Source organism: Natator depressus, chromosome 1 (genome assembly GCF_965152275.1).
Source record: "Natator depressus isolate rNatDep1 chromosome 1, rNatDep2.hap1, whole genome shotgun sequence".
In the NCBI taxonomy this organism is placed as follows: domain Eukaryota; kingdom Metazoa; phylum Chordata; order Testudines; family Cheloniidae; genus Natator; species Natator depressus.
In genome coordinates, this window is record NC_134234.1 from 275,569,681 (window position 1) to 275,582,932 (window position 13,252).

Sequence of the window (13,252 nt, forward strand, 5' to 3'; positions counted from 1 at the left end):
ATCAAAGGGATTATTATTGGAAGGCTTTTGTTTAAACAAAATAATCTGTTTCCTTGACTGATGAAAGGGATGAATTAGAAATAGTAAAGAGAAAAGATTGAGTTTAATTTCCTTTATTATATAATATAAATGTAGCTTTAAACTGTTTTTAAAATAGTTTCACAATTTCAATGGATTTTTAATTAATTCATTAATTTACACTTTCTACTAATAGATGAGAAAACATTATGAGAACACTTTCTTGCCCATTCTTCATAACAAACAGAACTAATTTCTTAGAGTAATTACATAGCAAAAGGAGGATTTTGGTCAAGAAAAGAACCCCAAAGGGAAATCCTGGCCCTATTGAAAGCAAGAGGAGTGTTTTCATTAAGTTCAATAGGGGCAGGACTTCCCCCCATATTTTAACTTCTCACATAGCTGCCAGTCACATCACTTCTTTTTCCTCACTCCTTGGAACAATTATTCACATTTTAACTCTGCCCTAAAGCAGTTATTCCATGTTGGGTGAAATTCTCCCTGTCCAGAGGGCCAGCACAAAGCTGATGCTCCACTTAAGCCCTTATGCAGGGATGAATTTTACGCTTGTTGAACCTGCTTTAGAGTAGCTATTTACCCAAGCCTCACCTCAACAGGCATATCACTTGAAAGCAGTACAACGTTTCAAACCCTCATGAGGTAATATTTTACCTTCATGCCTATATCTTACGGTGTGTGTTGAAACTTGTTTTGTCTTGTGAAACAAGAATAACGCTCATGACAAAGGTGTCTGCTTGGAACAAACATATGGCCATGAGCACATTCCTCATTTTCACTTTGGGATTTAATCCTCCTCCAAAGCTATTTATTGCTTCATATATTCTTCTGCCATGAACATTATCCCTAAAGTCACTACCAAATGGAGTCCGAGCACTGGGCCCAGCAGTGATAAGGGAAGGGAAGCACATTGTTAAGAAATATGATAGAGAGATAATAGATCAAAGCAACAGCTTGGATCACTACATCTATTTTACAGTATTGGGTGAATTTGGGAACATGGAAAGTTATATAATTTTAAAAAAAATGTCTTTGTAATAGGCACCTTGATAGTCTCATTATATTTTCTGAGCACTGGGATTTCCTTATGTTACCTGCAAATGGAAACTCCCAGTGCTATATTACTTTCTGGTGTCAGAAACAATAAATTAAATAGTATCATTTATTTACTTGCTGCTAGTCTTGGGAAATCTTCCAACTCCTGGGGCCAAAGGGTAAACAATTTACTGTTTTCAGCATCCCAAAACCCCAGACAATCATGCTTCAACTTTTACTGTAACTTACGACAGCATCTAAGACTTTGAGTTTAATCTTTTGAAATAAGTATATACCTGTATATGTATTTCTTAGACTTTCATTTTAGAAAAACAAATAGTGTGCAATACTGCTTATATAGTTAAAAATTGCATTTGCTCAACTAGTGAACATCTTGAGTTTTAAAGTATGAGAAATAAAATATTGAAATAAAAGTATATGTGTTATCAGCAGAAAGGTTTACTTTGGGTTTCAGTGGCAGGGTTTACAATTCTGAGAAATTGCTAGGCAGGAAGTATCCTGCCTTCAGGATCACTGATCAGCGATGGACAATTTTGTTCTGATAAAGTAATGCTTAGAACTTAATATCCTTGATAGAGATGGTTAAATGACTGGGTGTCTGTGAAGATCACTCTGAACTTGTTCTCTGCAGCTTAGATTAGAGTCTGGGGTCCTATTCTCTCACCGCAGAGCCTGTGTAACTCCCAGAAAAGTCAATACCTTGTAAGAAATATTCCTAGCCTATCTCACAGTGGGAGAATAAAGCCCTAGCTCTCCTGCTCCTGCAGTTGAATTACATTTCTTAAGAAAGCTTATACTGTCTTTCTAATTTGCATCTGGATTCTTTATTACTACAAACACAACTGTAAGTACCTGCAAGGTGAAGGTCTGACTCAAAAAAACCATGTATAGTGGCTATGGTTTGAAAACCTGCACAGGAGCACCATCTACATACACATACTGTATTATACACACCTCGTAAAGCATGGAGAAAGTAAAGTACTCATAACTTTTGTTATGGTAAGCAAGATAGTGAAAAGTCATGCCTCCCACAATATACATAATGGAGTCATGGCCCATGACTGGGACTCCTAGGTGCTACGATAAGACAAATAATATGCAACATATCATCAACTGGTAAAGTTACTACTGTTGGTAGTTTTCGTTGTTTAGTTTAAAAACAATCACAAGCTTTGCTTTATTAGTGCTTTATTATGGGTGCTTTATTAGTGCTTTATTATGGGTGCTGCCTGAATTTTTGTTTTTTCATGTGCAACTACTCTATCAGAAAATGGGAGATGCTCACTTCAGCAAATGACAACTTGGCACTCAGTTTTGCCTAGGAATTTATGCACTCACCTCCTGTTGATTTCACATCAGAGAGCATGAATTTATCATTTGTACTACTATGTTTCTCTCTTTGCAATATATCGCAATACTAAATGCAAACTTGTCCTACTTCTAAATGCAATTAATCATACTGTGAATTATCCAGGCACTTAAGCACATGCTTATCTTTAAGCATATACTTAAAACCCATTGATTTCAACAGGACAATGACATGGCTAGAGTTAATTAAGCATATGCTTTAAGAATAGGGTTACTTTCGCGAATCAGGGTGCCAAAGAACGCTGATGTCAGTAGGAGTCTTTCCACTGAATTTAATAGGTTTAGGATCAGGACCATAGTGAACATGGGGAGAAGCAGAGAATCCACAGAAATAGAGGTAGAACAGCTAGGTGAGAATAAAATAGTGGTGGACCAGCCAGCAGCTGCACTGTGCTTCTGCTCAGTATAGTTTGGGAGGAGAGCTAGGAAGGAAGCTCTAAACTGAGCTAACCAGGGTAAAAACAAAAACCCAAAAAACCAAAACCCCTTTTAATTTAAAGCAGCTGAAGGGCTTTTCTAAGCTATGGCAACTGCAGAGGTCCAATCAAAACTGCTCTGCTAGCAGAGTATTGGGCAATTCTCAGATGCAGCCCTTCATCTGCTTTGTACTGTCTGCACAGAGCAGAGCAGCTGAAGCTGGGGACAAGGACTGGAAGTCTAAAAATGAACTAACTGTGAACCTCTCAGTTTGAATGGGAAATGTCAAAATTATGAATCTGGTACATACCCATTTTTGGAGGTATTTCATTGTGAGAAAGATACTTTTGCTATTTGTTCTTTACATTTTTAACTATTATTATGAATATTAAAAAATATACTTTAAACCACGCATCTGAAGCCATCCTTTCCCCATTTCTAAATAGCTTCTCATGTCTGTGCCAGATATGACAGCTGCTCAGAAGAGCTGAACTGCAAGATGAGGATTCTAAGAATTGTTTCAATTAGTGTAATCTCCCAGTCACAAACACTACAATCTTTATCATGGGGAAGGAGGGTTATTTAAGGTAATTTCCATTCATTATAAAGATTTTATTTTTAAACGCAGCTAAATCACATTTAAAATGCCTCAAATATATTGCATGCATGTAGTATTGTATATTCCCTGAGTCACTATATGACTACACTATGATATTTTTTCTGGTATAATTGGCTAGTGATGTCATTGGTAGAAATGAAAATAAGTCTACATTAGAGGCAATGGGAATGACCACACAATCAAGACATCATTACAGTGTTGCCAGGCTTCATCTACTTCAGCAAGTTTTGTAGCTGTAATTCACCTCCAATGCAGCTCCTGCAGCAGAGTTGTAACGTAGGCTTACATGACATGGTAGTAAAAATGTCTGAGCCCTGCCTATGCTACAGCTTCCACAATTGCTACCACTGGTTAGGATCCACCCGTTTCAGCTCAGCTACTTGTTTCAGTTAATTCTTGCAAAGAAATATATTTTAACTAAGTGGACTGACTCAGTTCCCTCACTTGACCAGTGGATAGCCTCCATCAAGTAATACATGGAACAAATCACTACCTATCATGCTTATATGGCCCCCATCACCACATTATTTGAACATCTCACAATCTTTAATATATTTATCCTCACAACATCCTTGTGAGGTAGGGAAGTGCTTTTATCCCCATTTTACAGATGAGGAACCAAGGCAGACAGACTGAGTGACTTTCCCACAGTCATCCAGGAAGTACATGGCAGAGCAGGGAATTGAACTTGGCTCTTCAGAGCCCTGGGCAAGTGCTCTAATCACTAGAGAAGCCTTCTTCTAGCAACAGGAAAAACAATTCTTGAAGAAAATATTAGTGTATAGTTCCAGGTTTGTACAAAGAAAAGATTAAATTCTTTCCTTATCCATTATCATGCCAGACGGACTTATATAAGGACTTATTTTAAATTGGACTCTTTGACAGCACCTCTTTGGTGCTGTTCTCTTCAATACAGAAGGAAGCAGTTATGTATTTCTAACTGTTTTAAGCATGCTACTGTATATTATCTGCTTACACTGGTATCTGTGTTTTTAGAAAAGAGTATTTGTAATTGATAAATATGCATGTAATGTCAGTACTGAAGGACTCAGATTTCTGAACAGCAGTGTCTACACATATATTAGTTTAAGGTAATGTGTACATTTCAAGTGGTTTACCTGCAGAAAAGACTTATAAACAGAAAAACAAATAAATTAAGCACTGCTAAAGCCGATTGTGCATGAAAATATTGCTCATCATCACTGTACCACTTATTTGGAACATTAATCATTCTTACATGTCAAATCTCTGCTTTTCTGAGCTTTATTCCTATTTTTACCCATTCAGATGTTGCAAGAGCAATTGAATTATTGGAGAAACTACAAGAGTCCGGAGAAGTACCAGTACACAAGCTGCAATCCCTAAAGAAAGTACTGCAGAGTGAGTTTTGTACAGCTATCAGAGAGGTACGGAAATGAAAGTCATTTCTTAGTGTAGCCTTATTCCTATAAATGTTGAGGGAGCAGGAGCGCCTTGTCCACCACAGCAAAGGATATGTGATTTGAAGTCATGATGCCTCCAGAGGCAATGTAGGGCTAATCCAAAATCCACTGATGTTAAGGGGACCCCTTCAGGGGACCTCAGTGGGCATTGGCTCAGGCCTGTAGAGAGACATGAGGTCATGCTGTGTGTGTTAGAAAGTTGTAGCCACTTGCCAGTGCTGAGGACTGGGATCATTACCCTGCCATCTGTGCGAAAAGGCCCTCCTTGCACTTTCCAGCAGTCAATGATAAATTATGGCTGCCTCCCACACAGGTACACAGAGGGAGAAGGAGCTCCTTGCGCTCTCATCTCTCCTTGTCCTCCAACATATCCACACAGACACAGTTAGGATGTCTCTAAAGCAGTGAAATATGTTCTGGGCTCACAGTAGTGAGACCATAGTTAAGGCTGCTTTAGAATTTTTCTTTTACAGAGTCGGTTCCTTTCTGGAACCCTCTTTCATAAGCATACCATGGGGAATGTGAACCAAATTTCATATATGTAAATGATAATGCTTTTCTTTCACTTTACAATTTCTTGGACAGAAGATACAAATGAAGCTAATCAGTTCAATAGGATTCCTAAATGTTTAGGATTATTTTCCTACTAAACTAAACATTATTTGTATGCCTGACTGAAGTGATTGGAAATATTCTTATGGAGTCAACAGTTTACAGCTTGCACCCGGCAAGCCTCTCATCTATTTAATGCCTAACACTAATCCTCCTTCAGTGAAATCAATGTGAGTTCTATCATATATTTCAATAATAGCAGGATTGCACTCTTTGGTATTGAGGCAGCAGAAGTGCATTGATTGTGATTTTTTTTCCCATGAATGGCTGGAAGGAAGAGACAAGGGAAGGTACATTAGTTTATCGGCAACGTGCAACACACCCTTATTTTACTGAATATATTCTACATTGCGAGAAACAGAGTGCCACTTAAATAGCCCACAGTTTTAAAGACTTTTTAGGGCAATACTGTTCCAAGACTGTAAATAATGGCACTCTCTATTCTGAGATGCTGATATCCTGGCTAGTCTTTTCATTTAACTAGCTAAATGTTTCCTTAATTGACAGGAAGCATTGAAGATTTATTTATTTATTTTTAAAATATAGCACAGTTTGGCACTCAAGTTATGAAGGGGAGCTTTGCTATCTCTACAATACCACCAATGAAATCCTAGCACATTTATATTCATCAGCAGAAAATATTCTCAAAAGCAATAAACATGTAGCTTTTTGAAGAGGTATGGAGCATAGGAAGCTGGGAAATGGCCTAGACTGTAATGCACTATCAGTTCAGTGAACTAAAAATATCTAAGTAGAACTTGACAGGATCATCTATAAGGCATAGAAAGTACTTTTATGGGCTATTGGGTAAAACCATCCTGTACTAAACTGATTTTTCTTTTACAGCTTTACACTAGTAAGTAAATAATATTCACTTTAGGATATTTATAATTATTTATTTACACAACAGTTGACCAACTCCAAATAAGTGGTCAGGTCAATTGTGCCAACTGTCATAAATGACATTTATTTTTTCTCTCTCTTCTTTAATATCACTGTGAAAAAAAGGTACACAATGGGGTCATGCAGGGTGGGCAGCCTCATGAACTGGCTGAACACCGCAGGGTCCACCAGTCCCTCTGACCATAGGCCAGGATGTCTCAGATTCTGATGTTGCCAGCCAGGCTCAACCTTTGGTGCACCAAGGGGGACTCCACCATCTGTGCACATAGATGCGGGTTATATAGCACGAGGAGAACCCTTTCTCTCAGAGGCTGCTATAGACCTGGTCGCTGAAGCTAGAGTCCAGGTCCTGAGGAGGTTCTTGTAAAAGACTGGTAACTCAAAGAGGTTTCAAGAGACCTCTCAGGTGGAGATAAGAGAACTGTTGTTTGTATCGTGGTGGAGGAAGTGGTGCCAGCATACTCCGTGCCGGGCTACCTGCACTATAAAGGAGGGCAGGGCCTGAAGGCAGAAGGTGTGGATCTGGCTAGAGATACACCAGGCACTGTCTTCCTTCCCCCCGAGGGAAGCTCAGGATACCTGCAGAGACCCAGTGCAGCCCCAGCCAGAAAAAATTCATCATGTATCTTAGACAAGCATTATTTAGTGGAGAAAGTTCCACTTTGGGGTTGAGGTTGGAGAAGAAAACATTTTTCTGGAAAGAAGATCTTGAAAAACAGTGGCCAATTGAAACTGCTCAGGGGTTGGGATATTAAAACATGTGCCAGGAAATAGATTATTGGGAAGAATGCAGGTTAGGTAATTAGTCTCTGTTAGGGATGATCATTTTATTTTAAAAGTGACCTTGATTGTAGTTGTTAATTATGAATTTGATTTAAATTACAGGGTTTTATAAGACGGTTGTAAGGTTATAAGATGCCATGTCAAGAATCGGTAATTAATGTAAAAAGAGCTAACAGAAAATAATTAACTGGCATGCTCACTTAGCTGAATATTAGTACCACTTGGAGGTATTTGTCTCAAATTGGCAAGACATTTTTATTGGCTCTGGAAATAATGAATGGTGATTTGAAATATATAATTATGTTTTAATTCCTTTTGAAAATGGAAGCACCAATTTTCAGTCCACTGGCATGGTACATGGTTTCCACAGCTAAGCTCCCTTAGGCCTACCATGAAGTCTAGTCCATAATTTTTTATAATGGCCAGACAAACTCATTTTGGACTAATCATATTAAAAATTCTGTGTAAGATTTATTTGGTTAACACAGTTCAAGTTCTCTAGATACAGGGAAAGGTATAGGGTTACTACCTTGTTGCCTGGAAAAAGCTAGGTTCTTCTCCAGTCCTGCCCATCATACAACAACCCAATTCTTAAGGCACGCACCTTTTCTATTATTACTTTAGATCAAAACTGTCATTATGCTCTACTCTACTGGTTGCTGAGGAACAAGCAAAAAGGTGAGGTGTTAGACTGCAAGGCAGAATGAGACAGTTCATCTGCTGAAAAGATGAACTTAGATATGAAAATATAAGATAATGTACATTTATGGTTTGATTATAATTGGGGCAAGGCAAAAAAAGAAATGAAATTATGTAGAATTGTAAATGAAATTAACACCTAGTCTGGCTATTAGAGCAAGGCAAAATATTTCAGTTGACATTTCTTTCCCATTGGAAAATGCGGGTTTGGGTCAACTGAAACATTTTGTGATGTTGTGTCAAATTTGCCAAATTGTTTCAGTAAAAAAAAACCTGAAAAAAATCAAAGTTTTGTTTTGACATTTTTAAACACATCATTTCAATTTTGATTCAAAGTAATGTTTTCTTTTGAAATTTATTTCAATTTAGTGAAAAAATAAAATGTTTAAGAAAGCTCAGAAACAAAATGAAGTGTTTTGTTTTGGGTGAGACAAAATAATATTTAGTTTCACATGAAATTTTTTTTCTGCTTCAGTTGACCAGAAACTGAAATTTTCTCACTGAAACTATTTTGGGGGAGGAGGGGGGGAAATTTTTTGGAATGGCTAGTGAACCAAAAAAATCAGCACTTTGCAAAGCTTTATTATCAATACATTTTAGACAGCTATATACAGAAAGTGTTAGAATACACTGCTGAACCAAAAGAATAACAAATCATCAGCAAAAGATGTGGCACAACTTAATAAATAAAATGCACATACATTGCTATTGCCTTTTGGTATTCAGTAGTGGAAGGTAATACATATCAACAGAGCCTTATTTTTCCTGGAGTATGAGGTTGTCCTTTAAGAAGTTGCATATTAAAAGGTTCTGGAAATGAAGATTTTTGTTCACCTGTAGGTTAAACAACTATATTTATTAAGATATCAGTGCCTCACGACCACCATACCAAATAACTAAATATATGATAATAAAATTCAGCACCACTGGGACCAGTTTTCTCTGTGAATGTTATTTAAAATAAAATTTGATTGGTAATGTCCTATATCAGTGATATGGTTGAATTTATTACATAAATTAATCTCATGTACAATAGGATTGGGAACACTAAATAAAAGTCTGTCTAGTTATAAACCAGAGAACCTAAAATATGCATTGTCTTATTGCTTTATTATATTAACATTTCTCCCCAAATATCTGGTCATCATCTGGTGCTATTTTTGCAAGATTGTCAACAGTTTTTAAAAGAGAGAAGCAGACATGGTTTAAGAAAGGTGACTCTATAGCTGAGTACTTTGTATGGGATTATCTGGTGGAACAGTATTTGTTTTGAGGAAGGGTCAATATAAAGACTTCATTGATTTAAAATACGCTTTTTATCTGTGTATTAGAGTACTTTCTGGAGAAAACTTAATAAAACTAGTAAAGTGAGATCCTGGCTAAGTTGAAGTCAGTGGCAAAACTCCCATTGACCTTAATGGAGCCAGGATTTCGCCCCTGGTGCTTTTGAAATATTTTTGGTTATATTATATTATAATCAAAACTGGGGTTCATTACCAGGACGTTAGGTTATAATTCAGTGAGAAACGTTTATCCCCACCTTTAAAAGGTTTCTTACAAGCCCATATTCTGTCACTATTCCTGGATATGGTACGTGTGAGTGATTGTGCTTCATTAATAATGGATGATAATTTCCATGCCTTGGTGATTTAAGCACTAGAATCCCACACGGCCCTACATGCGGATATATTATTTTCTCCAGCTGGCTTACAGTGCCTTAATAAAATGTTACTTTCACACTTCACATGTTTTCGCAAACATCAGGGAGAAATGCTAAGGTTGGGTGGGTAGTATAAGTTGGGTGCAGTGATACTGAGCAATGAAGAATTGCCTGACAGCAGGGATCTGGCTAGATTCCTTCAACTATTCACCTTAGTTCTAGCATTCAGGGTTTATCATTCTAATATTTGGGATTTCTTTTTAAAAAGCTATACTCAGTGCAATGTTTTTGGGGTGTTTGTTAGACTCAACTCACACTTCCTCCACCTTAACTTCCTTATAAGAAAGATCTTTATTTAGAAATTTAAAGTGTGGTTCCAGAAATCATCAGACTGTCCCAGGTTTTTCTGTGTTTGAAGGGTTCCAAGATCAACTTTTGCTCAGTTTACAAGGACAATATTATTTCTCTCTCACTGCTAGCCCTAGATTCTGAAAGTTCAGTTCCACGCTTTCTGCCTGCTGAATTGCTTACCCCACCTTTAAAAAAAAAAAAAAAGGATTCTGCAGGCCAGATTCTACAGTCTAACAGCTGAGCAACCCCAGTGTTCTGCTCTCCATTGCACCGGAGTAACTGCTTTTTTGTCCCGTAATCACTAAAGGCAAAATTGTAGTTATTTTTGTAGCTGGTGGATGAGCAGAAATAGAATCCTGTTCTCTCTATGTAACCCTACAGAGCCAACGTGTGTACAAATGTATTCAAATAAAGCCACTAAAATATTACTTTGAATACACACAGGGAGAAGATCCATGGATGAAGATGATAGAATTTTCAGGATAGAACTGTCCTTTAACTTCAGTATGAAACCCCAAATTTAAGGTCCAGTTCTGCTCTTTTTACCCTTTGAAATTAAGGGACTACACTACTCAACATGAGTAAAAGTGGAAGAATTGGCCCTTTAGTACGTCAGCTGGTGGCCAAGGAGGCTACCCATCTGAATAAGGCAAACAAAATTTATCATTTAAATTACAGGTTATATAAAATATACCAAGTAAAACTGTAGATTAAAAATAGTCTCAGAACACATTCTTGTTAATTTAGCAGGAACAGTCTTACAGCACTGAATATGGAATTGTCCCAGATATAGTATGCAGCTGTGCAGAACATAATCGTATGCAGTGTTGTTGTAGCCGTGTTGGTCCCAGGATATCAGAGAGACAAGATGAGGTGAGGTAACATCTATTATTGGACCAACTTTTGCTGGTGAGAGACAAGCTTCGAGCTTACACAGAGCTCTTACTGAAGAAGAGCTCTTTGTAAGTGCAGAAGCTTGTCTCTCTCACCAGAATAAATTGGTCCAATAAAAGATATTAACTCACCCACCTTGTCCCCCAGAATATAATTGACTTTTAAATCTTGTATAAACAAGGTTTTAAATCTCTTAAAAAAATCTCTGTGCTTGCAAAATTCTTTGTGAAGTTGTGTTCTTGGCAGTTCATATTGTAATTTCAATTCATATGTTTAACAGGTAAAGAGAGGGCAAATGTGATAGTTTAAAACTGGTAATGTAGTTTTCATTCTAAACTAACAGATCTTGGAAACAGTTTAAAGCTTGACTTTGGGCCAAGTTCAGTGAGATTTTTTGTCATACTTACACTAGAGCTACATTTGCACCTTTGTGTTAAAATTGCTTTTATTGGATGTTAAATCTGCAATTTCAACATTTGGTTTTGAAATATTGAGTCAGATCCTGGCCATATTCTCAGTTAAACTCGTACAATTCTCCTGATTTCTGTGAAGTTGCACCGATGTAAAAAGGTATGATCCTGTTTCCATTGGAGTCCATGATAACAACCCCCTGGACTTCCATGGGTTCAGGATCAGGCCTCTAGCGAGAGCAGAATTTTGCCCCTTTTAACCTCTCTAGCCTTTTATGGTTGTATCTCATAATAAGAGCTACAAAGGGTAAAACTCAGAGTTGTCTGACCTTATTAATGTATATAGTTCTGTGGGGGGCATGATACTTTGTAGACATGAGATGTTTGGTGTTAAGATTTTCAATGAAATACTATACAGAAATAAGTGATAAAAAAGTAATAATTCTACCAAGACATCGTATTTGTCCTTCCGGTGAAAGAGCATTATTTAATTTTGTTTAGCAGTGACTTCTGAATGATTTAGGATTAGTGTTATGAGGCTCTACTGTGAGTTTTATCCTCCTGCCTTTGGTTAAAAGGGTTGTGTCTGTGATGAGGAATTTTGAGTATTTGTCAGGGGCATGTTTAGAAATTAGGACAGGGAATGACTGGTCATATCTCACTAAACAACCTGCCTCTTTCCCCATTCCCACCATAATGTATAAGGTATTTAGAAAGTTCAGAAACTGGAATAACTTGGGGTTTAAATAAGCAGAGATCATGTTTCTTGTATAAGTTCACCTTGTTAGATGCATTCCATTTCCTGTAGTTATCAGGAACTTTAACCCAAAATTACACCAAATGACAAATAATGTACTGCTGTGAAGGAAAGAGTACTTTCATGTCACCATCTTACAAACATAGGTGAAGTATCCTTACTTTGTTTCCTGAAAGCACTGTATTGCCTGAATGAACTTTTGGAATGATTACCTTGTCACTAGGCAGATGGCCCTCATTAATAGCAATTATATATGAATATACCAGGCAGAACAAGCAGTATCTGAGAGGAGACATTATTAAGCCTCTGTGCAATTACAAGATCCCCATGACTTCACTAGAGGAGATTTAAAACAGCTGCTGTTGTCACTTTTTAAAAAGCAGCTTAGAGCTAAATACAGTGTCTCTAGAATCTGGGGCCATATCATACCATTGATCTTTACTGAGTATTCCCCTTTGGCTTCAATGGAGAGTTCTGATTGAAACCAATGAGAAGTACTGATTAAAGATCAATTGTTGAGGATGGCTGCTGGCTATATAACTACTTGCATTTGTGCTTGGCTTGCTTAGCTGTGCCCCAGAAAAAAAAAATCAATATTCCAAAAAAGCCTGCAAACACCCAATAGTAAAATAATACTGTATTTCTCTCATGTCAGTGTTTGGCTAGGTTACTGCTGCATAATTGTTAGAATTCTAATAAACTGTCCTAATTTGATTTAGCTAATTCTGTACAGAGTTTGCTGCAGTTACTTATTTCATGGAAGATTGTTCTAATACAACATTGGATACGCAAATCAGCAACCTATTTGATTTCCCTACATTATCATTTTTGTTTAGTGTCACAGTATCATATTTGATTATATAAAACTCTGGAGGATAACAATAACCTTTACTGCAGTTCATCTCAAGCCTGCTTCTTCATTATCGGAGAAATCTGCAGCCAGGTGAACTGATGAGAAAAATATTTATTCTGGCAGTCCACTGGAGTGGACCAGTGCAGTTTTACTACAGACTTGCATTCCTGCCTTGTTACAGCCCCCAATGGTTCCCTACTCCCACCCACCAAAGCTTTTTAGGAAATTCTTGAGAAGTGTCTTTCAATCTATACTTCTGGGTTACTCCGTCGGAGGGGGAAAAAGCTTGCCTAATTCTAAGTCTACCTCTAGGAACCCCATGTTATCTGTTTGCTTCCTAAGTGTCTAAAAATAGATACAAATAGTCTCATTCTCTCTCTCTCACTTCCATT

The 13,252-nt window shown here is 37.3% G+C and overlaps 1 protein-coding gene across 3 annotated transcripts in view; it reads left to right on the top strand.

Annotated features, from left to right (window-relative positions):
• LIN7A (lin-7 homolog A, crumbs cell polarity complex component) overlaps positions 1 to 13,252 on the top strand; it is a 78,115-nt gene that overhangs the window by 27,648 nt on the left and 37,215 nt on the right. For 2 of the 3 annotated variants that reach the window (XM_074951299.1, XM_074951315.1), the window contains exon 2: positions 4,784 to 4,902. In XM_074951299.1, coding sequence (XP_074807400.1) covers positions 4,784 to 4,902 — 119 coding nt within the window. Of the gene's footprint in view, positions 1 to 3,342; positions 3,465 to 4,783; positions 4,903 to 13,252 lie in introns of all 3 variants that reach the window. The other variant, XM_074951307.1, reaches the window with a different exon arrangement.